The 24,450-nt window shown below is 36.0% G+C and overlaps 1 protein-coding gene across 10 annotated transcripts in view; it reads left to right on the forward strand.

Annotated features, from left to right (window-relative positions):
- Positions 1 to 24,450, forward strand: part of PCNX1 (pecanex 1) — a 93,155-nt gene that overhangs the window by 33,544 nt on the left and 35,161 nt on the right. For 4 of the 10 annotated variants that reach the window (XM_069784268.1, XM_069784259.1, XM_069784262.1 and 1 more), the window contains 9 exons: positions 463 to 595; positions 5,282 to 5,466; positions 13,102 to 13,192; positions 14,920 to 14,977; positions 17,081 to 17,298; positions 18,408 to 18,561; positions 19,302 to 19,334; positions 20,393 to 20,564; positions 24,053 to 24,163. In XM_069784268.1, coding sequence (XP_069640369.1) covers positions 463 to 595; positions 5,282 to 5,466; positions 13,102 to 13,192; positions 14,920 to 14,977; positions 17,081 to 17,298; positions 18,408 to 18,561; positions 19,302 to 19,334; positions 20,393 to 20,564; positions 24,053 to 24,163 — 1,155 coding nt within the window. The remainder of the gene's footprint in view (positions 1 to 462; positions 596 to 5,281; positions 5,467 to 13,101; positions 13,193 to 14,919; positions 14,978 to 17,080; positions 17,299 to 18,407; positions 18,562 to 19,301; positions 19,335 to 20,392; positions 20,565 to 24,052; positions 24,164 to 24,450) is intronic. The other 6 variants (XM_069784261.1, XM_069784260.1, XM_069784264.1 and 3 more) reach the window with 6 other exon arrangements.

Below are 24,450 nucleotides of genomic sequence, written 5' to 3' on the forward strand. Positions count from 1 at the left end.
CTGTTTGGCAGAAATTACAAAATTGAGAAGAGAATATTATAGTGAGGAGTGGCAGACAGCCTTTCTAGGTTGTCCTTTGGGCTTCTCCTTTAATTATCTATTAAATGAGGTAAAGAGTCAGATCAGTTGTGTCTCTTCCTGCCCTGTGTAAATAGAAGGGATTTGGGATACCCAACTGTTTTTGCAAACTGGCTATTTGGATCTGGGGGTAAAAAAAAGTAAGCTGTATATTCAAGACACACACACAGTCCATCTCCCAAACACCCAAATTTTTACTAATAATTGTGTGTTGTGATCCTGTCTTGAGGCAGGTTATTTGAACAGTCAGTGAATAAGCTACTTCTGTTGTTGTAAGTCAAGTTCATTAACTTGGGGAGGGTCAGGGGGAAGAAAGGAGTCTTAAGTTGCTGTGTACATAAATAGGATGGGTTCTTATTTGACCTAAAGTCTGTCTTGATGCAGCAGCACAAGCCAGCGAGGAGACTGTCACATTTCGTCGTGAACGCAGCACATTTAGGCGTCAGGCAGTACGACGCCGGCACAATGCAGGGAGTAACCCTACCCCTCCTACATTGCTCATCGGATCACCCCTCAGGTAGGGTATCTAAATGTTCCACCATATTTAGCATGCATGCAGCAGACCACTTCTCCCCACACCCACCAGTGTTGCCAGAAAAGCACTTTTTACTTCCTTCCCCACCATAACCTCCTTGAGCTGTCACTGCATGTCACTGTGGGCTTGTTGAATTGTGCATGTATGTGTGGCACTATTTTCAAAATGATCAGGATAGCCAGTCTCTAACATGTTATAACTGATTTCAGATTGATAACAAAATGAACTAATGCTAAGAAACTTAGGTTCAGTGTTTTTTATCAAAAAATTCAGAAACTTTTACTTTCAAGCAAGGAGAAAAACCCAGGAAAATATTATTCACCACTCCTCATTTTGGTTTTCTTTCCTTTAAGTAAGCAAGCATTAGGGACTAGTACTGTAATCACTTCTCACATCTGTAGATGGTGAGAGAGAGAAGCATAAAAACAAAATGGCAGAACATTAGAAAGGGCTAAATTAGACTTGGAACCTCTGCATGTACAAAATACAGATAAATGATTGTATGAACATCCTGCAGCTTTTTACAGCAAAAGAGAAATAGTGAAGTAATAGCGATGCCTTTGTTATAAAATGCACAGTATTGTTCAGTATTAAATCTAATTGTGTGGCACTTTGCATGCCTTGGCAATGTTTAAAATGTACTATTACATGTATCCCAGAAGTTCCCAACCTTCACTGGCCCATTTGTTAACAATACTGAGCTTAGTGATATGTTATATACAGCAATTCTGGTCCGTCAGCTTGAACAGTAGAAGCAGCAAGCACAATAAGTTTTTAAACTTGCTTTTAAAATGTTTCAATCTCATGGTTGCCTATGGTATTGGAGAATCTGGTGAGCAGAACATTGCCTGTAGAGGAAGGAACACTCCCCCATATACATCAAAGTAATTCTTTCTCCAGTTATATGATAAATATACAGGAATAATTATCTATGTTGTGTATTCTTAATGATCTTCCTTCATATGCTCAGCTATCTTTTAATAATAGGAGCAGTCTGCTTTTGTGTTTCAGGAATACTTGTGTAATTGTTTTAACTGGAAAAAAAACTATAGAAACTGAGCAAATAAAAAGAAAATACTTTACAGTAGAGGATGGGGGAGGAATTGTGCCATCTTTGTGGTACTACTGAAATAATCAAGGACTAAGTTTGTAAATTTTCTTCAGGTAGGGGGATTTTTAGAATGGTACCTAATATCTAATAATTGAAGGATTGACTTCTGCTGTATCAAGGACTGAAACTAGTTAGGTGTGGGTTTTGTGGCTAGTGCACTATGTAGCAGTAGTCAGATAATTTCAATTATTTTTTTTAAGTTTCTGGTCTTGTTGAACATAGCATGTGCATATTTAAGTTAGTGATTTACTTCATAGTGAGGGATGCTAGAACTTTGCATTCTCTTAGATCACTTTTGCTCTACTGCATTCATTTGCATCTGTTTTTTTCTTTTTTTTTAAAAGAGGATTTTATGGTTTTGTGTATTGCTTTATAAGAGGCTGTGCAGACTAATCAGAGCTCCTTAACTGTGCATTAGCCAGAAAATAGTGAGTTTTCTTTCTCTTAGACTGGTAGAAAGTAGGGCAAATAAAGGACTCCCTTAAACTGAGGCTGACAGCTCCCTCATTTTCATGTACTAGTGCAGTCATTAAGGTTCCCATGGCTTAAGCTGGACTTCAGTGAGAGACCATGAGAAAACTGAAGCTGGTGGAAGTAACTTCTTAATCAAACGAGGTGTTCAAGGGTGAAAAAGTGGATCAAATATTCTAGCTTTGTATTTCTTCTATGCATCTTCCAGTTACCTAAATTTGTTCCTTTTTTAATAAAAAAAACAAACCCACAAAACTCTGTACTTTCTCTGACAAAATGACACACCTTATCAGAAATACTTGTGTTATAAACATATGCTCAGAATGGAACACTTAGTGAGGTTATTTTGCTGAAAGTATTGTTTGTGGTGCTAAATGACTGTCCCTTGGAGTGGAGTTTAATTGCCTTATTCCAACAAAACACCAAAGTGCTTTCAGATTTGTTTGACATGAATTCTATTTGAACTACCAACTGTGGAATGTATGTGAAAAATTGTATCTATTACTGTTCTGATTTCTAGATGAATAGTATGAAAAAACTTTCCTTTATATGGGTAGCTTAATTTCATTGTAAATTCTGCGTGTTGCTGGAAGAAGAAACCCTTGAAGATTTAAAAAAAATAAATTTGTGCATAAGGAATAAATGTGAAGAAATACAGATTTATTTTATTTTTTTAAACCAGTTACCACCAGTATCTTTTCATAATATCACTGCAACTCTACTGACATTACTTGTATATGCTAGTGGTGAGCTGCCTTGGTATAGTTCCTGATACTGCTAATCCATGACTTCAGATGTTAAACTTCTAACAGTATTAGATTTACTAATCTTTAGTTGCCCTGATGTTGCTTCTTTCTTATTCTTGCCAGCAAAACTTTAATCTCCTAATCTTCTAACTCTGGCATAAAATTGGATGTTGTGGGGATGTTCCCTTAGAACCTATTGAGTTCAACCTGAATTTTTTTATTTCCTATCCATTATTGCAATTACTTCTCACTTCCTCTGTGGCATGTTTAGTAAAAGAGACAATGGCATTGTATATGTGTGTGTTTGGCATTAGTATACTCTTAAGTAAAACCTGGTCTAGTAAATTCTGCTGGTTTGATGCTAAATTAGACACAAGAGTACTTTGGTAACTTCAAAACAAAACCCAAACCCCACCACAAAACAATCACCCACCCCTGCTTTTGTGCTGCCTAAGTGTCAACAGTGTTTTGGGCACTTTAAACATAAGTATGCATTGGCATCCTATGTAGTCAATGGTGTATGCATGTGTGTCTGATATGAGAATGCAAGTGACTGTCTGAAGTAGAATTTTATTTTTGTAATTATTAATTAGGTAGAGAGTAAATGTATCTTTTGCATATCTGTGCAATCTGTTAATGTTGATGTTTTGGGGTTTTTTTATTGTAGCAGATATGAATAACTGCTGAAAGGGCAACTTTGTATATACCTTTTGATACATAGCTACTATTTAAGGGAAAGCAGTATTGTTTAGCATTGTTTTGGTGTTGCTGATAATACTTAAGGGAGACAATGGAGGCTGGGATGTATGTGAGCTTCCTTAGGGCTTTTGTTGCCATGTAGCTCACTGAAAGCCTTGTGTACAGCAGCAAAACACCGCATTTAAAGTTTGGATTCAAATATGTTAGAATACAATAAATAACGAGTTGCAATTTTTTACCTCATGAGCTGTGTGCATGTCTGCTTTATTTTGCATGAGCTTTTCTTAACACCTATTCTTATACTTATATCCGTATGTTGTTTTCCAGTGGTGGTCTAACAAAAGAACTGAAAAGTAGATGTTCTAGAAAATACTGTTAAAAGCAAGTACATCAGATATAACCCCTCAACTCTTACTAAGATCATGCTTTTTCAGTTGCCTCATTTGCCAGCTGTAGCATCACACAGTAAACAATAAAATGTTAAAAGCCAACAGGTGATAAAGATTGTTTTTCAAAAGAGTGTTTAAGATATTTTCTGTAGTCTTTAAAATATAAATTTTTCTGTCTAAAAAAAGTAATTTCTTAATTTCATCATGTCCCACAGCTAATGACTGACAGTAACTTCTTTAAATGCACAAAATGAGATATAATAATAAAAACACTAATCTTGCAGAGTAGATGTGGTATACAAGTGTAAATGTCATGCATTCTGACACATTGCCATGTTTAATATTAAGCTATTAAAAAAAATTGAACTTTGCAAGGCAATTTTAAAGCTGTATAACAATGAGAAGGCTGTGAAGAGGAGAACTAACATTTTCAAGCATTGTGTACTCATATGGCTAGAAATTTACAAATTTCTGTGAAGCCCAAGTTGACTTTTAGAACCTGTTTTTTGGTGCAGGTATATGTCTGGGTATAGAAGAATTTTGTTGTGGTAGTAATACTGAGTAATAAAGTTTTTGCTGTACTGTCAAAATAACTTCAAAATAGACTTAAAACTTTTGCCAATTTGTAATTTGTTATAAGCATTCTTAATATGGTAAAAGAAATTCTGAATCCAAATGTTTAACTACAGTTATCTACCAGGTCTGTGGTAGCATATGGCTACTAACACAGCTTAAAGACATTTTGTAGTTAGAGTGCAGATTAATAGCAAGAAAGGTAATGTTATTGTGACCAAAAAACCCCCAAACGGTCAACTAAACAGTTGATGGGGTCATACCTAAATGAGCAAGAAAAGGACCCTAACTATCATGAGAAGAATGTAATGGTGACTACTGTGTATAGGTGATAACCTCAGGTTAGTCTACAATTCGACTAACCACTGGTAACTTGCATTTGCACCCCCAAATTAAGACTTAGAAGAATATGCTTGAGGGTGACTTGGGGAGATGTTAGAAAGCAATACTAGTCCTGAGAAGCAGGACAGGGACGGCATCTCTAGATTACTGACGTAACTAGCGTCCAAATAGTCTGCTATGCAGACCTCGTGGGTTATCTTAGCCCTCGTAAGTGGCTTCTTAACGCTCTACTCTCTTTAAGTGTTCCTCTTGAAACTAAAAAGTCTTGTTTTGCTTCACTTCTAGCTACTTTTCTCTTCTCCCTGGTAATGTGTCCCCAATCCGTGTTTTCTCGTAGCCTTCAAGATGGTCAGCAAGGCCAGCAGCCCTCCTCCCAGGTCAGAGTGCAGTCCCGCCCCCCTTCCCAGGCAGCTGTGCTCGGCGCTAGCGCCTCCTTGCTGGTGAGAAATGGGAGTGTCCACTTAGAAGCATCACATGCCACTGCATCTGCTGTAGGCGGTAGCAGTTTGCACGATGAACTTGGTATGCAGGCCTTATGTAACCTTGGTGACATGGAAGTTTTAATACGGCAGATATATCGGTAATAACGCGGTGAAAATCAGCTAACCTTAGCTTTGTTTCTGAGTCTTGTAGGTGCGTTTCTTGGAATGCTGTATTGCGTGTAAATTCCTTGCCTTTCACAATCGCCTTTCCAGGCACTTTCTCTAACAAATGCATGATGGGAAATGCTCCAAGGATGCGTAGCTACGACTAGCGATGGCGCGAGAGCTTTCGTGACTTGAACTACGTAACGCGTGTAATGCCTAAGTTTTCTCGCGTTGTCACAGGTAGCTGAGCAGAGATTGAGACCAACTTTGGGGATCTTCTGGTTCCTGAAAAAAATATTTGTTACGGTCCCTAGGAATTCTTGATCTTACTTTTTTTAGATGAGTCTTGTTTAGCTGCTGTTCAAAAAAGAAATCCTCATGTAAATGGGAGTGCTTTACTTCTCATGTACACCTTAATTTAGGAGGTTGAGATTGGAAGAAAATCTGAACTCTTTCTTACCTCAAATGCCATCATTTCATGGAGCCTTACAGTGCTCCTTAATTCTTCATGGTCCATTTTATGTAGTATTCTTAGCTATTTATGAACTTCTATGCAGCTAATAAAATTGCTAGGGAGAAGGAAGTTAAGATGGTCATTGTAAGTGACTGATCTCCTGTGACACAGTAATGCAGGGGCCGATGTGGAAAATTTCCTGATGGGGATCTTTGCAGCTATCTATACATGGCCTGAATTACTTATGACTTCAGCATTAATATGGAATTCTTCTTCAAATTATTAAAATGGGCATCTCTAGAACTGACAATTATTAATGACAGTATTTTGAGCAGCTGTCAGCTGTAATAACCTACAAGTACAGGTTAGCTCAGAACACTGACAAAACACTTGTTTTGGAACTTACTGTAACCCAGTACTAAAAGATAAGCGACTTGTCATCTTATTCCACTAGTGGGGAAGATGTCAAGAGTTGTCAGGCTGTGGTACCACTCTAAATATGTTTTTGGCTAACAAATTGCCATTCTTCTGCACCATCTAGCTGCCATATAAGGAAAAATTGAATATAATCAAACTGAAAACAACCCTGACATTCTCCAAGATGTTTTATAAAATTTAACTACAGATGTGGTAAATACACACAATCTACTTATCCAATAACTTTCGTTTTGGATTCTGTGGCTCTACTAGTTTCTAGATGGAAAAATCGAGACTTCTATCTCAACACTTGTATGTGTCTCAAAGTTGTCGGATGAAACTACAGATGTCTTTACTTAATTTGGACTCTTCTTGTTTGAAAAAATATTGGAATATAACTCTGAAATTCAGGGATACTGGTTACATCTCTCCAACGTTAACGTTGAGATTTATTCTTAAAGCCACCATTATTGTATTTGAAGAATTTGGTTCATCTTACCCAAAATACGATCAAATTTTACATAATTCAAGATTTAATACACAATCTAGGCAAGTCTGACTTAAGCACTTTGATTTCTACAACAACATAGTATAAAGTAAGTGTATAATTTAGAAATTCAACATTGCATTCAGGCTCCCTAAAAAGGCATATTCATTGCACTTGGTATGTGTTGGAGTCTTCAGCAATTTATATAGCTAAATTCTTCTGAAATTTTGTCTGTACTGTGCTTACAGTTATATGGGACAGCACATTGCCTTTGGGAGGCACAAAACTTCCAGGATCTGCTCAGTTAAAAATCTGATGTGTAATAGGGGTTTATTCCCAATTTGAAGCTCAGTGTCTGTTTAGAAACCTTCCATGAGTGAAAGTGGCTATTGTAGGCTATATTTTTCTTATTATTTTAGGAAAATCAAATTTTTTAGTTTGCATAGCAGACTGTGTGACAGGTACTGTCTTCTGTTAGAGTAAAATGGTTGGCAAAATGGTGCAAAGTTTCACATGCGTGATTCCTTTATCAGGCCTGACAAGAAGGCAGAGTGTTTTTCCTTATAACTGGTACATGGTTTGCTTGTTTTTTTGTTTTAGATTTTTTTTTATCCTCAGTCAGGGATGAAGTAACACTACTGCTCTGTTTCCCTTAAGTCTAAGTCTGTTGGTTTTGCTCTGTTGTCCCAAGATACATTACAGTGAAAGATGACCCTCTTTAGGTTGTGTATGGTTTGGGGGTGCAGGAAGGTAGTAGTTTGTTTTTTCTTTAACTTTTATTCTGATGCTGATCAAAGCAACGTAGGCAATATGACCAATTCTTTGGCACTGTGGAAATCACTGTGACTGCCTAGGGCAGAAAAAATGTTGAAAATAGAGGCTGGGGAAAAGACATGGAAACAAAACCTGATTTACAGCAGCCGGAAATGTAAGTGACAAACATAGTAGATGGGGTTATATATCTCTGTACAATGCATATAAGAACTTCTTACTAGAATTCTAATAGCATATTCCAGCTCTTCTGGAAGACAAACAGAGCATGTGTTAATTTACTTTAAAAGCCCCCCCATTTAGGACTCCTGTTTTTGTGCACCAGTGCAGTATCTGCTTCTACACTTTTACCATTTATGTGTTGATGTCAAGCTGCAGCTCTTAACAAGACATACAATTTTTATTTTTTTGTTTGCTTTAAAGATTCATGTCTGTTAACTTGATTCTGCTGGCTTATTTTATGAAGGATGAACCTTACTGTATTATGCCTAGCCTACATCCAGTCTGGTGACTATACAGTCATCTTTAACTGGGCGTTGTCCTGGGAGTAAGGCAAGAGATGTTTTGAGGTATTATCTTTAGTCTTCCAGGTTTGAGGTAGAAAGATTTTTATCAATTATGTTGTTGTTTCATGAGGGAAGAGGGGGAAGGAAACAGGATGGAAAGGAAAGGTGGCAGACCAAGTGCCATGATTATAGGCAGGATTAACATAATATGAATCCAGAAAGCAGCAAAACACATACTGTGACTTAAGTGAATGACAGTCTTCACAGCACAGTGTGGTAGTACTGATGTCTCAAGAATCAGCTGTTAGTGAGAATAAAAGGCATGTAGGTGATGGGTGAGATTTTTCAGTCTTTGCTGCGAAGGCTGTAGATGTTACAAAATTTGTGAAGTAGTTCGGAATCCATGTACTGAGTTGCTAGAACAGATGTCCAGTTTCTGAAACTGGGGTGAAATAACAGCCTCTTGTCCTCAGCTAGATGATTTTTTTTAATATTGCTTTTGCGATTAAGAAGAACTGGTCATCTGGAGCTTTACAATATAATTACAGTGCTACGTTGGACTTCTGGTTGTATCACTTAGATGCAAGCAATAACCTTTCAGACTTGCTGAAGTATTTTAATTTATGAAGGCAGTTGGATGGTCTTGAAGATCAAAACTTTTCTTTAAAGATAAATGTATACAGATTACTTGATTAGAAACAATTTAGAATCAGTTCCTCAATACCTTTTTATAATTAAGTAGATGTAATTTATTTGGGATGGATGGGGGAGTATTTTCTAAGGTACAGGTAGAAAATAAGTATTCACTTCCCATTGTTCCTATTGAAAATATCTCATAGTCTGTGGAATTCTGCATAATAGTTAAGTTACTCTTTTGACAAACTTCATAGAACGATTCACAGTGCTTAATTTTTTATTTCTAACTGGAAACTTAGAAGTCTTCATACTGCAGCTGAAGGTAAAATTTTGACCTTTAGAAATGATAGCTCCTTGCCACACTACAGAGTATTCAAATTCTGATGGCTTTGGTTTTGCTGACTAGGATTCAAAAAATATTATCACAGGTAGTAGATGAATATATGTTGATCTAAAGTCAAAAAGCGTTAGCAACATTCAGAACTAGTTTGAGATGTTGGAAACGACGTAGTAGTTATTAGATGGGAAACGACGTAGTAGTTATTAGATGGGAAACGACGTAGTAGTTATTAGATGGGAAACGACGTAGTAGTTATTAGATGGGAAACGACGTAGTAGTTATTAGATGGGAAACGACGTAGTAGTTATTAGATGGGAAACGACGTAGTAGTTATTAGATGGGAAACGACGTAGTAGTTATTAGATGGGAAACGACGTAGTAGTTATTAGATGGGAAACGACGTAGTAGTTATTAGATGGGAAACGACGTAGTAGTTATTAGATGGGAAACGACGTAGTAGTTATTAGATGGGAAACGACGTAGTAGTTATTAGATGGGAAACGACGTAGTAGTTATTAGATGGGAAACTGGGAAGTGTGCTGAAGATATCATTTCTTCAGCTAAGTTCAGAGCACCATTTTTCTTGGATCCTGAGCCACTTAAGTCTTCCAAGTTTCATCTGAGTAAGCTTATCAGCCTGTTGCTTTCATTGATTCCCGTAACTGTGGGAACACCAGCTTGTACACTGAACTGTTAAGTGGTTGTCTCTGGACTTGGTGATGAGATATTTTTGTCTTTTGAAACAAGTTTTCTTGTTTCAAAGGAACTGCATTCATCTTTTCCTCTCTTTATGTCAGAATGAAGATGTGTTTTGGATTTGTGTGCCTAAGTATCAATGACTTGGTTTTGTTATTTTTGTAACCTGGTCCAAATAGAATATTGTTTGGGTGACTTTAATTTGCTAAGAACTCATAGCTTTCCCTTTGAGGGGTGGGGGAGAAGTTACAAGCATTTCTGTTTAGTGGACAAACGTGCTGTTGGGCTGTATTTCTTTATTTGTAAAATAAACTTCTGAGTCTGCCATTTGTTCACAACTTGATAAAACTACAGTCCTTAAAGAAAAAACTTTCTTAAGCTTCTTCAGTGTGATGCTATTAAAAATACTTCAGAGAACGCTGTGGCAGAGCTAGGAATGGGAGGGAGAGAAAATTACCAGGGTAACTAAAAATGCGAGGTATATCCATATGTATTGAATCTTGGGAGCATTGGGATCCTTCATTAGAGTCTGAGTGTGCTGTGTGGAAGCTGTTATCTCGCACAGTTTAAAAAGTATTTAATTGATGAGACTTTGGAGCTCAGCTGTAGAATCTCCAGCCACACCTTAGGGTTTGCATCCTGAACAGCACTGAATAGTCCTGTCATCTTTTCTATTTTGGATGAGTTGAGGCTTTTCTGGAGAGCCTTTTGATTTAAAACAAACAAAAAACCCCAACAAAACAAAAACCAAAAGCAAAACAAAAAAGGAGGCAGCCAACTTTGTTTTATTGAGAAGCCATACTTTCCTTGACAGAGAGCTAACTTTCAATTGGAAGTCTGTATAAGTAGGGAGGTGAATTGCAAGTATGGCAAAACCTGAGTCTGTTTTGTAGTTTGTGTGTAAACAATTGGAATTAAGTGTTCTGTCTGTTTGCTACCTCTCTATTAATGAGGTTTGTTTTATCCTACCATGGCCATGCAGTGCTTACAGCAACAGTACAAATGCAGTAAATTTTGATAGATTCAAAGACAAGTTAGATGTGAGGGAACTGTAGATGCTTTCTAAATTGAAGTGGTTTATGCTAAAATTTTTCATAGTTTGAGGCCCCTTTCAGACATTTCACGAGTGTAAGAGTTCAGTAAACTTTTCTGAAACAAATATGTCTGTATTATCTCAGCCCAAGAGAATGGGAAGTTGTATCTTGCAAGTAGCATATTTTAATTTCCGTGACTAGAATTTTATTAATCTAAAACTTAGCTTAATTTCCAGGCTCTCAATTCAGTAGTGCAAAAACATGAAGAATTTAACCCAAGTTTCCTTGTCTCTTTTAAGGAGTGGTTGCCCAGATTTTTCCATAGTAATGCATAATTTTGTCCTGACTAGAACCTGAAGCATATTATCTAATACCTTCATGTTTGCTGTTGAATTATTTTTTTATTGATGCAGCTAAGAAATAGCCCTGTGTAACTAAGGTTATTTATTAGTTGTGGGGAAGAAGATTCCTAATTTCTTGTGCTGTTTTAAATTTTAAACTTCAGTAACAACTCTTTACTACACTATGCTTTAAAAACCAAAGGATATTTAACTGAAGCTCTTCATTAAAATCTTAACTATTGAGGAAAAAACCCTAACAAGTGAACTTTCTACTTGTATTTCCTTACAAATGCCTATAGCAGATGTAATTAAATATTGAGAAAGAGCTGTTGCATTACTGAGCTCTGACGCATGCTGTATGTGTCTCCTGAACTATGTAGCTGACTGCCTTGTCAGAATGGTTGGTCTTAGCACAGCTGTGCTATGTGTCTAGTTGGTCTGAAGTGCCCCCTCTGAGGGTAGAAAGCTTTATGAAGATATTTTCAATATACCAGTATTTTTCTTTAGTTTCACTGGTTTTAATCATCCAGTTCAAGTTTAACGTCCTTGTATTCAAACAATTCTAAATAGAACTTTTTTGTCTGTGGGTCTGAAGAGAAGTAGGAGCAGGATCACAGTGTGGTGTGTTGGTTTGTTTTGGTTTTTTTTTTAAATATATCAAAAAACACTATCAGAAACAGGTTAGGTTCTTGCAGAAAGGGGAAAGATTGGAAGCTCTGATTCTTGTTAGGTATTTCTCCTGGGACTGCTTGTTATACTGTATCAACAGAAGAAGCAAGAGCCGCAAGACATGCGGCTGAGAGGTGTATGCAGTTTTTGCTTCAGATGCTCCTAAGTGGGATTTTTTGTTTTGTATAAGCAGATCTTAAAATATTGCATGCTTTGCATCATGGCTTAAGAAGCGTTTTGAGCTAGAAGAGATGGAGAAGTTGGCAAGAACACTTCATATGAGATCAAAATTTCAAAATCAGCTTCCTGTGTTCAGAGCTGAAATATATTGAACTTGGCCTTCAGGGGAAATTACAAACCTTATCTCTCTGATCAGACTATTGTGGGAGAAAGGCACTGTAAAAACATCATATTGTGAGTAAGGTAATTTATCATTTGATTTATAATCTCCAGCTACTTTTTTGTTAACTATATATTTTAGGAATAGCTTGATATTGTTCATTCAAAAAGTTTTTAATAACAACTATAGGAAATTATGGTTAATGGATTTCCAGTAACTCCAAATGGTTTATCTGAGAAATTAGTTTGCAGTCTTCTGTTCTTACACCACAGCGTTTGCTTCTGGCTTGCAGAATAAATCTCTGCCTGCTATTCCTTTTTTTAGTTTTTCTAGAGGTGGAACTTATGAAGCATCTCTGGCCACTTCTTTCACTCTTTGTGTTTCTTATCAAATAGACATGTGCCTCTTGAAAGAGTTTCATTCAGTACATGTGAGGAATCTCTGCCATGGTTCTTAAATGCTGATAGCGAGTGATTTACTGATTGTTCTACTGGGGGTGGGGGAATGGGGAAGAACTGAAGAAGGTGGTCATTGCAAGTTGTTCACCTGGTTATTCTCCAAAGGGGGGCGGGGGGGGGGGAGGCTTACATTGTGCTTATGTTGTGTTAATGGTGACATCTTGTAAATACAAACTCTTAAAATTTAATTCAGTACTGCAGTTTACTGTATGTATGTCATGTAAAACAGTATGAAGAGGACTAAGTAGCTAATGTCTTGTGTGCTCTGACACATTAATGTGTAATCACATTTTATATTTTGACACTGATGTAAATTTAGATGTCTAAATTGATCTCAGTAGTAAGTTAATAAATAGAAACTAGTGCCAGTGGGATGAAACACTATGAAATTTTGACCTGCTTTTTACCTTTTCTTTAATAGGTAAGTTCAGTTCTACGCTCTACGAGACAGGGGGCTGCGACATGTCACTTGTGAACTTTGAGCCAGCTGCAAGAAGAGCATCCAACATCTGGTGTGTGTGAAGGCCAGTCAAGAGTGATGATTCTTGTCTTACTGCAACCAAATCTTTGACTTAAATTTTAAAAGGTTATTTAGTATGGACTACAAAAAATCAGTATAAAATACTATCCATATACTTTTACTTTGAAACCTAAGTGATTTTTACTAGAAGATGACACTAACTGCATAAATAATCTTCTCCACTTAAATAAATCTCAGAAAACGAAGACTACTATTAGCTTAAGCAATAAATGTCCAAACTGAGAACTTGGCAAATGTGTTTTTGATTGGCTTATAGAAAGCCTTTCTTAAAGGATTTAACACAGGTTTGGGGAAAGTAGGTGGCTGCTGACCTTAATGGCTATTGATTTATTTACAAATGAACTTCCAATTGTGAAGCAAATGTAAACTGATAAATTTGTTCTTAAGTTCATAGATGGCATGAAACAATACATGGAAGTGTTAACATGCCTGAGGTTAAAATTTGACTTATAGTTGAAATAGCCAGCTACATACTGGAAAGTTCATCTGCTGTTGGAAAGATGCCCTTTCTTTCTCTGAAGGCACAGGAGGCAGAAGAAAGAAAAACAACCCAAAACCTCCCATGCTCCCCCCTACCCTAATCCACTTCACTACATAGAACTGCTCTGAAGCTATTGCGTCATGCTGAATGCTACAAATTCCCACTGTGTATAGGTGGAATAGTTATTGGAATTATGGAGTGATGAATATAAAAGCGCCCATCTTCAAATCTTTCCTGTGAAAGTGTGCAAGTGCCTTTTGTAGACTTGAACTTTGACAAAAAGTTCTGTATTCCTTGCACAAAGCTGCCAATGCCTGCCTCTACTGCTTGCATGTTCCAGATGCAATGGCTTTGCTGATGGCTGCTGTTGTGAAGTTTTATGTGCTAACGGAAGGAACGAAATGGCCACATCTAAATAATCAGATCTCAGCTTTAGAGACTACTTGAGTTTCAGTGAAGTAGAATTGATAACAAAGAATGTTTTTATCTTAAGGCAAGGAACTGAAGGAAAGTTGCATAAATTTGATACAAGTCTTACAGCCATGTGATTTACATGGAATACAAACATCCAAAAGCTATCCAAAATTGGGCAAAAAAAGCAATGGTTGGATATGGACTCTCATACAGTAAGAGAAATTTCTCCTCATCTCTAATGAATGGAAATTGCAAAGTAATTTTGCTCTTCTTACCAGAGGTTTAAGTTTATTTAAAGTTAAGATTTTTCAAAAGCAATTTAAGATTAACTCAGTATACTCGTGTTAAGTATGTACTATTTTTAGCAGTTTTGGGACCTTGATAAAAACAGTATAGAATTAACAAAAACTCTGTATGTGAATGCATAGTGGACTCTGCACTCCTTCAGAGGTGATGCGTGTTTACACATCAGTAGCTAACAGATTATGGAACATCTTTGTTTTTCAAGTGGAATAATCACTGTCATGATAATCCTTATTAGACAACTTAGGGTGTTGAGAAAATTATACCAAGGGTAAGGGTAAAGAGTCTCCTGATTTGCTATAGCTACAGAATTTACCACAATGCACAAGAATAAGAGGATACTTGTATTTAAAATATGTGATCGAAGGAAAAACTTAAAGAAAGATTTTTAGATAAAATTTTCAAGGAGTCAAAATTAATTTGGGAGACTAGAAAATTTGAGTGGCCTGTTGAAATAAAATGTAGTTTTATAATCTGAAGTCTTTCCCCTGTTCTTATAGTGACACGGACTCTCACGTATCGAGTTCTACCTCAGTTCGCTTTTATCCACATGATCTAGTAAGTTTTTCTTATTTATTTTTAAAGCATGCAAAAAAAACCAGAAGACTTTCCAATTTTATAGCACTGATTAATCATCCTATGTGGTAGTTCTTTGTTCTTAAGAAGGATTTTTGCCTGGGTTTAAATGAAGATAATGTATTTATTGTTGCAGTGTCTTCATACATACATACAAACTCATCTTTCTGCATAGCATTTTAAAATTTAGATATAAATGTTTTCTTCTGATCTAAAGCATAGTGATTTTCTAAATCAAGTGGAAATTGGGTGTTCTGAGATACCTTGTAAGGGTTTCCAGAGATGACTGGACAACTTGGACAGAGTTTTCCTTCTGTGCATTACTAAGATTAGCAGGCAGCAGAAAGAATAAATGTCATGTTCTGACCAAGAGAAACTTTAGTAATTTCCCTGAAAGGAATTTAAAAATCTGTTGTTGGAATCTGCTGTACAAAATCTTAATTCATATGCAAGGAGTGACTTGGAAAAAAGGCAGAGGCTTATGCTGTTTCATACTGTAAATAGGTTTAAAACTCCTTAGTTTTGTGATCTCAAACCTTTTATATTGTTGGCAAGTCCAGACATACCTGTACTCTTGATTCTGCTGTGTCATGAAAACAGTGCAAATGGTCATGATTCTTAAGCTAGGAAACCAAAGTAAAGTATATTGGAATACCTAATGACCTAATCAAGAGGGAAAATGAAATATGGATTCAGCATCTGGCAGAGGAGCTAGAGACCTCCATTTGCCTGACTGTGCCTTTGATCAAGAGTGTGCTTTTCAAACCTGGTGTCTGCTAGAGGAACTTTCTTTGTTTTCCACCATACCCCTTGTAATACAGCCTCTTTTTCTGTTATGTGCTATTGGTTTGCCAGTGTGGCACTATCGGAGGGAATGATTCTGTTTAAGGCAAACTTGTATTTATAAAAGCTTAGCTCATGTGCATAAATGGAAATTTCCACTAAAATTTATTATTAGTTTGACAAATGTTACATTATGGTGATTCTACCTTTTAAGAAACTAAGTTTTTAAAAAGTCAGAAAAGCAGCTGTTTTCTGACACAGCTTATCTTAGATATTACACTTCATATTTTTTAAATGCCTTTAGAAAGGGAGTGTTCCTGCTTGTTGTTTTTATTAGTATTTTTCTAGGAAGGAAAAGCTGGCTGAGCATAGTTACAGTAGGCTGATGCTTTAAGGAGTCATGAGAAAATTTCAACAAGAAACCAAATGTTAAACTTCATAAAGCCAAACAAACAAAGGAGAAACTATAATTTGACACTTAAAGGTGACATGAGTATTTAAATTTTACTCTTTGCCTTAAAAGATTGTGAAGATTTTCCATAAATGACATTTTAACGATGATATTGTTTAAGAATAAAGGGCAGCACATTCAGATGTTTCTTGGCCTGTTAATGAAATTTATAAAGTGGGTTAGGTAACCTTCTGAGTGCTCTCTTTAAATGTCCTTTATGGTTGTTAGTATTACTGTGATTTCAGGAGAACTCTAGAGTAGCAAACTACAAAATAAGTGAGAAATGTAGTCAGTCATAAGTAGTACTTGACTAGTTAGGGTAGAGTTTTTTTTTTTTTTTTTTACTTTGAGTATACTCTGAATGTAGTGAGTTTGAATTTGACCACTGATGCATGCATATGTTGCTTTGTCATGCAAAAACAACCATTTGGCATGGGTGTGCATGCAGATTAGCTGACTATATGAAATGTGTTGTAATTTATTTAAATTCAGAATTGGATTATTCTTGTAGTATACATTATTCTTGTTCACGTATCAGTTTACTTGTCTTCAAATTTGAAGTTTTCAGAGTAAATGGGATAATGTGCTTGGAAGACATATTCATACTTCATTTGAAATAAGGTATATGCTAAAATGCCAAACAGTTTTGTTGTATGCGAACTATTATTGCTGCTGGTGCTATTCATTTTCCATTATAAGGATAGGAAAAGTAGAAGCCTGAGAAGCGAGTTTAACACATAACTTCTCAAAAGTGAAACTAAATAATTCTAGCAGTTTATTCCAAAGCAGTTTTCGGTAGAATACAGTGATATAATAAAAATGAGCTTTTGTTAATACTGACTTTCTCTTAGCTTTCTCTTCCTCAGATCAGGTTGAACAGGCTGCTAACCATGGATACAGATCTGCTGGAGCAGCAGGATATTGACCTGAGCCCTGACCTTCAGGACCACATGCAACCTCAAGAGGAAGCAGCTCAAAAAGTCAAGCAGTACTATCGCTTTTGGATCCTTCCTAAGCTTTGGATTAGCATCAATTTTGATAGATTAACTCTTCTGGCTTTATTTGATAGGTGAGATCCTTGTATGTTACTAGACCTCAAAGTAAAGATTAAAAAATGGTAACTAAACTGTGAATAATACAGATAAAGCTATCCTTAGAGAATTGTACTTACTGTACTCTGAAAGATGAAATAATACGAAATGCAGTATTTCTAAAGTAATGAAGGCTACTCTCCCTTTTTCTCCACCAATGCTAGAAAGGAAAAACAAACAAACAAACAAAAAAAAACAACCCCAACCCTCACTTTGAGTGGGGTGATAATATATTTGAATAGTCAACAATAGAGATTTGTTGCTAATCTTTAAAGCTAGAAAATAATCTTCTCCAAAAAAAGAATTGAAAGGGTCTAGAACCTGGCATACACTTATATTATTTCAGGAAGTAGAGAAAATTTACCTTCTGTTTCAAACCATTTTTCCAAAGGGTCATCTAATACCGTAACCTGTTGTCCCTGCTGCATTTACTTAGTGGAATAAAATGAAGGTGATGCCCACCACCCCCAGTTACCAGCTTTTGGAATATATAGAGTATTTTAATTTTGGTAATGAACTTCCTTGAGATAAACAACATAGTAGTGATTCTGTCAAGGCAGAAATACTGTTAATTGTGTTCCTCAGCACTACCTATATCACATAGAATTCTCTTTATTCCACTTGGCCTGTCTTAGCCAAGTGAGAGTGTTTTTAGTTTCTTCATTACAAAATGATGAATGACAGATTATATATGGGTAAGCTGTCATGCATATATTTTTCACAGGCTTGTAATCATCCTGTGTGGGCATTGAATATAGATTTGTTACAGACCATGCTTCTGGTTAAGCATTTGAATTATTTCTCAAGTTATCTGCTGAAGTTATCTGCTGAAGTTATCTTCTGCTGTTTAACATTCAATTCTGTAAGATACTAATTGCTTTCAGCTATCATTGAAAACCTGGTAGCTCCTAGCTTTGCTAAAAGACAGCGTGCTAGGATAGTCTATGGAAGTTTAAATCTATTCTTAACTACTTTGTTACGAGCAGCATAACTCTTGTTAACTTCTGACCCTAACTGTTCCCTTGCAGCTTTTTCTAGACATAGTTAGCTTTTAATTTTTTTTTCCTCCCCTGTGTCTCCAATACAGGAATCGTGAGATCCTTGAAAACGTGTTAGCTGTCATCCTAGCTATTCTAGTTGCATTTCTGGGCTCTGTACTTCTTATAGAGGGCTTTTTCAAGGATATTTGGGTCTTCCAGTTCTGCCTGGTAATAGCCAGTTGTCAGTACTCACTATTGAAGGTATTTTAATTTCTATCTTAACTTTTTATAAACAATAGAAATAACTTTGGGTGTTGCAGGTTAGAGCTGTAAGTCAAAAAACGCATGTTTATTGTTTCAGAAGAAATGAGTAAACTTCAGCTTCATGGAAAGTTGAGTAGATGGACATGCAAGGTCACTTCACTAGAATGGTTCTGCATATGTTTGTTAAACAACTCTTTATTTGTTGTTCTCGTGCACTTTTTGTTTTCCCAAAGAGGAGCACATTCTGACTGGTTGAAAACAGCCTACAAACTAAACTTGAAGCTTTTGTTTTGTGGTAGGGTTTTTTTTTGTGGATACACCTCAATGCATTCATATTAAGCAATTATATCTAAGCATATTTTTAGTCAGAATCTTAGTTTTTATTAGACAATTGTTAACAGTATCTTTGTAATTTAAGAATTACTTTATTTTCTTATAATTAGACTATTAGGGTGGAAATCAGATTTAAAATTAAAGCGCATAATACATTTTGTGTTTAACAAAAAAGGTAGAAGTTCTAAAAATGAGGTGTTTTTAAAAACTTTGGCTATAGACATATACTCTTTGAACAGATTTTATGGTTTAATACATTGTGCTATTTAAAGGCTGTAGAGTGGCATTGTAAAGTTAATTGTAGATATTATTAAAAGAACTTTAATCAAGAAAGTGTGGGTGAGGGGAGGTAAACAAACTTATCCATAGATTGGGTAACTTTCCTCTATCCATTTTGGTTTCAGAGTGTTCAGCCAGATTCTTCTTCCCCTCGACATGTAAGTCATGGGCATATGCCACTGTACTAACCCTGCAGATGTAGAGCTTCCACAGAGAATTGATCTTTTTGGTTTGATCTTTTCAGCATTTCTGTTAGGTACCTCCTCATAAGGCACAAGAGGCTTATGTTGTCTTAGTGTGTGAGGAGGGAACTGATACTATTATATTATCCCCCCCATATGTTTTGTTTGTATTCAGCAAATCATGTCCTCCCTGTTTTAAGCCTAGCTTTTGCTATAGAGCCATATCACAATAAGTTTTTTAATGAATCTTTAGTATTCAAGCAATTATACTGAGAAGTGTTCTTAATGTTATGATTTGCTATGCTGGTATGAACTGACGCAGTTTTGAGGTTCTATTCTGGTCTTGTAGATCATTCAGTTGATCTAGTGTGCACACAGCCTTGTTTTTTCACTCTATTAAGCTGAGTATGCAATGCTCTAGTGAGCATTAACATTTAAGTATGGAAATGTTAATGTGCTACTGTTGCACAATATATTTATATTCTGTTGTGCATCTGCTAGATTGCCAAGACAAAATATTTTTATGTCCTAAATAAGATATGAAAAAGCATTATTCCTCTGTAGCAAGTAATTAATATTATTTTAGGTAATAAGTTGTATGTTTTAATGAACACACAAATAAAGATGATTATTTTTTTCCCAGCAGGAGCAGTATCTGAGTAATAAACATTAATTGCGTTTTCTTCAAAATTAATATATTCTGTCTTGCTTATGAAGCCCAGGCAGAGTTTCTCTGGCATTTAGTATTACAAGAAAAATACTTTAAAAGTTAGAGGAGAATAAGGGTAAATATAGGTTAGTCTAACTTAATCTGTTGTGTTCTCATTATACCAAACCCACAAGAAAAAGACTTGTATCACTGCAAGGCAATGCATTAAGGATTTTATGAACAAAACTTAAGGATGTACTGTGGTGACAGTACACTAATTGATTAACAGTGATTAATTTTGGTTCTGAAATTATCTGTAACAGAAGAGTAACCATTACTTTTTCTGCTAATAATGAAACATGTTCTTTTTTCTTTTCTTTAACAGGGTCATAATCGTATCATAGCCTATAGTAGGCCTGTATATTTCTGTTTATGTTGTGGTCTTATTTGGCTGTTGGATTATGGCAGCAGAAACATATCTACAACAAGATTCAGGCTGTATGGAATGGCTTTCACCAACCCATTGCTGCTGCTTTCAGCCAGGGACTTAGTTATAGGTGAGTGGCTTTTTCATGGGTTTGAATTGTTTGCTTCACCACAGTGAAGCAAATGTTGGGGTTTTTTTTCCACTCTGCATCTTGTTATGACACTGTTGCATCATCACCTTCTAAATGCAGTTCATTTAGTTTCCTTTGGAAAGAGTAGTTTTAGTTTTGCTGAAGTTCATGGGAAAATTCCCCCCTTCTATAGCTTTGCTATAACAAACTGCAGAAGTGTCAGCTAATATGGTGTCACAGAAAAAAAAAATTAACTTTTTAATTATCTAGTATCAGTCCTCATCCCTGAACCTTCTGTTATTTCTTCTTAACTTGGACCTGGATATGCTACCCTGTGCTTGGACCTAGCTGCTCAGTAGTTAAAGAAATGTTTTGATTTGAACTCTTTCGTAGTCTCTAGAGGGGCTCGTGGCAAATGAGCAGGAGTTGTTTTAAATCAGGTTATTTGTGTTTAGCAATTAGGTAGAACAATCCAGACACAATTTTTAAAAACATTACAGACAGATTAAATCTTATTTAATGTGTGTCTTCTCAGAACAGGCCTATCAGCTGTACCAAAAATATAATTTTGGGCTGTACAAAGTACTTTGATTGTATTCGGAGCAGCACAGTGCATTCACAATACTGCTGGCATTTAACACCCCAACCCCCCAAAAAACCCAACCCCAAAAACCCCCAAACCTTTCCCCTGTTTACTTACAAAAGCTATTGAAAAATAGTAACAGCTACATAATCTCAGGCAGAGCCCATAGAAAGGCAAGGGAACGTAAACATTTGAAAATGATCTTATCATGGTAACTTTGTGCATATCCTTTAATGGAGCGAAGTTATTTGGGTGATCCTCTCTGGATCACCTCTTTGGAGGGGGAAGAAAATCTGTAAGAATTAATCTAAAATGAACACACTTGCTCTTCAGTTGTACCAAAATATCTGTGCATGGAAGACTACAGCAGTTAAATGTTATGACAGCATGCCTCCAGTTCTTGGACAGTCTTCTGTCCAAGAAAAGATTAAAACTTGGTCTTGGTTTTGATTCTTCTTTTTTCTTTTTTTAAAAATTTTTATTTTATTTTTGACTTTTCATTAATAAGAATTACTGGCTTCAGCATTTTGGGTATTAGTTTTTATTACTTGATTTTTAGGAACATCCTGAATTTCATACATCATACTGTTTTCCCCCTTTGACTTTCCGCTAGTAAATCTGTATTTAAATGTAAATGTCCAGTGGGAAAAGGTCTAAGTCACTTATTTATGAACAGAATATTGTCCAGGCATTTCCAAAAGTGCTTTTCTACAGATTCCATGGATCTAGTCATGCACTGGCATATATCTGTGATGGAAAAAGAAGTTAAGACAGCAGATATTTTTGACTCATTCAAGATAGAACTAGCTTCATTTCCCCTTGTTTATGCTTTGTCACTTTTGGAAGTCTTTTCTTCCCTTTCCTATCACCTTGAGTTGTTGCCATAATGTATACCCATAAGGTAATATGTGAATGTGTATGTAGGTGGTGTGTTGTATTGTGAAAGTGACCTACTTTTAAAAAGTACTTAAGAGTCTTTTCCAGTTTTAAAAAGACATGCTGGCATCTTCACCAGGCCCTGTCTGTTTTGGGATTAGCTTTTGAAATTTCTTAGTTCAAGAGTCCTGAATGCTTTTAGATACTTAAGTTTTACTGTTCTTCTCAGGTATCTTGCACCAGCTTATGTGGTTTATATTTCTTAGCAGTTCTACCAATAACATTCATGTTGCCAGAACAGCTCTCACTTTAAAAAAAACACAACCAACACCCCCCCCACCCCCCCCAAAAAAAAACCAACCAAAAAAAACCCCAAACCTGCCCTACACATACACCCTTGCCTTTGGAGCAACTCTTAATGTTGCTGAAGCACTGTTTCAAAAACCTTTTGTGTATCGCAAAGCAAGCTGACTTCTAGCAAACATACTTTGTTAGCATAAAGTAAAAATCTCAGCTGCCTTTTTTTCCCATTCCCAGGCATAGCTATTAGAATAACACAGGTGCAGGGCAAGGCAAACTTTGTGTTTAGATAACATAATTTCTGTGTCCTTGCCAACAGACAAGTAAGGACTGGTATAACTTATTTATTGTTATTGATCAATTGGTCTAAAACTGTTCCACATTTATAACAATTATTTTCTGTTTTCACCTAGGTGGTCCCCATTAGAGAGCAATTCTTTTACGGACTTTAAAAGCCATCAGAAATGTTGGCTTTTTGTTGGAATACTCTTTATAAATTGTGTATTCCCAGATCTGTTTTGTAATTTTGTTTTCAATGGACCCAAGACAGTTCAACTTACAGGCCTTTCATGAATCAACTTTTTTAACCTGTCAGTGAGAGAACACTTTATTGTTTGCCTCCTATGTAGACTTCCTTGAGTAATAATTTGAGTTGAAGGTTTGACTTGAGAATTCTGGAAAATATTTTCTTTAGGTCCTAAGTATCTGGTCCTTAGTCTTATATGTCCTAATTTGTATCAGTAAAAAGATGCAGATCTCAATGTTTTTCCCAAGCCCTGAACCTACATGTTTTTTAAACAACATTTAGTTATTTAACTTCACCAATGAGTAGCAAAAAAAAAAATCAGATTCTCAGTGCCTGTCTCACTGTAGATATTTCTAATGTGATATCCTTTAGTATCCTATGAAGTTAGAAACTTAAATTTGAGACTTGTGATTCTTTACAGGATACTTTAAAATTGGCTTCTTTTGGTCTTCTGATATGCTGCTGCTTGTGAATTACATCTGAACTACTTGACAGTTGTGTAGAAGATTATTTCTGCATCTTTTATTCCTTCAAATGGAAAGTACATGATATGTATGGGTTGGGACATACCATCCTCTGTATTAAAATTAAGTGGCATTCATATATCTTTGCATTCTTAAGTCCTGTAACTTGCAGAGGTTTTAATAGTTCATATGGTTACCAATTTTTGTTTAAAAAAAAAAAAGTCATTTAGGATCAGAACTTTTCAGAAGTGGTGCAGGAAAATGAGTGAAATTGTGAGATGTTACTAGTGGCAAAAAAAATCAGAGGTGAAATGCTTGGCCTCTCTTACATCAGTGTGGCTGGTGTTAGCTTGTTCTTGTAACTCCAGACAGGCAGTTTAGGCTCAGATAAGCCTCATTCACAATGAGTGAAAACTTAGAAATCTTCTAATCTGTAAACACTCTTGGCTGATCTTTGCTAAATAAAAATGGGAAGCCTGAATTTGCCTGTGTCCATTTCTACAGTGATTAAAATGGAAGTGCAAGAAATCTTCTGACTATTGGTCTATGTAACCTCTATATTCAGTCTGTTCTGAGTCACTGAAGTAGAGATTTACATAATGGATGTTTTCCTTGGAAATAAGAGTAGAAATACTTCAGTGATGTTGAGTTCAATGGTGTGTGTGATACTCTGGAACTTAAACTGTACCATGCTATGTTTTTCATATTCACCACTTTCAACTATTTTTTTCCTCCGTAGTGTTTACGCTATGTTTCCCTATAGTATTCTTCATTGGTCTCCTGCCTCAGGTGAATACATTTGTGATGTATCTCTGTGAACAGCTGGATATTCATGTCTTTGGTGGCAATGGTGAGTGTTTCTTATGTCAGTGGCAAAAACATTAGATTAGGAGCAGCCATCAGATTAGCAGGCTAGTTAAAAATTTAGTGATTAAACTATTTGTATTCCTACCCTCTAAACATAGAATACTAATTGTATTTTTAAAAAGGCACAAGGTCTTCTGATTGATTATTGAGAAATAAAATTACTGTCCTAGTAAGTCTGTCAAAAAGTATACTTTCTTCCTTGACTAGTTTCTGTTGCAGTTGTTAACCATTCCCATGGTAATGCTGTTGAATAAATAAGGTAAATAAAGC

This window comes from Haliaeetus albicilla, chromosome 5, assembly GCF_947461875.1.
Source record: "Haliaeetus albicilla chromosome 5, bHalAlb1.1, whole genome shotgun sequence".
In the NCBI taxonomy this organism is placed as follows: Eukaryota; Metazoa; Chordata; class Aves; order Accipitriformes; family Accipitridae; genus Haliaeetus; species Haliaeetus albicilla.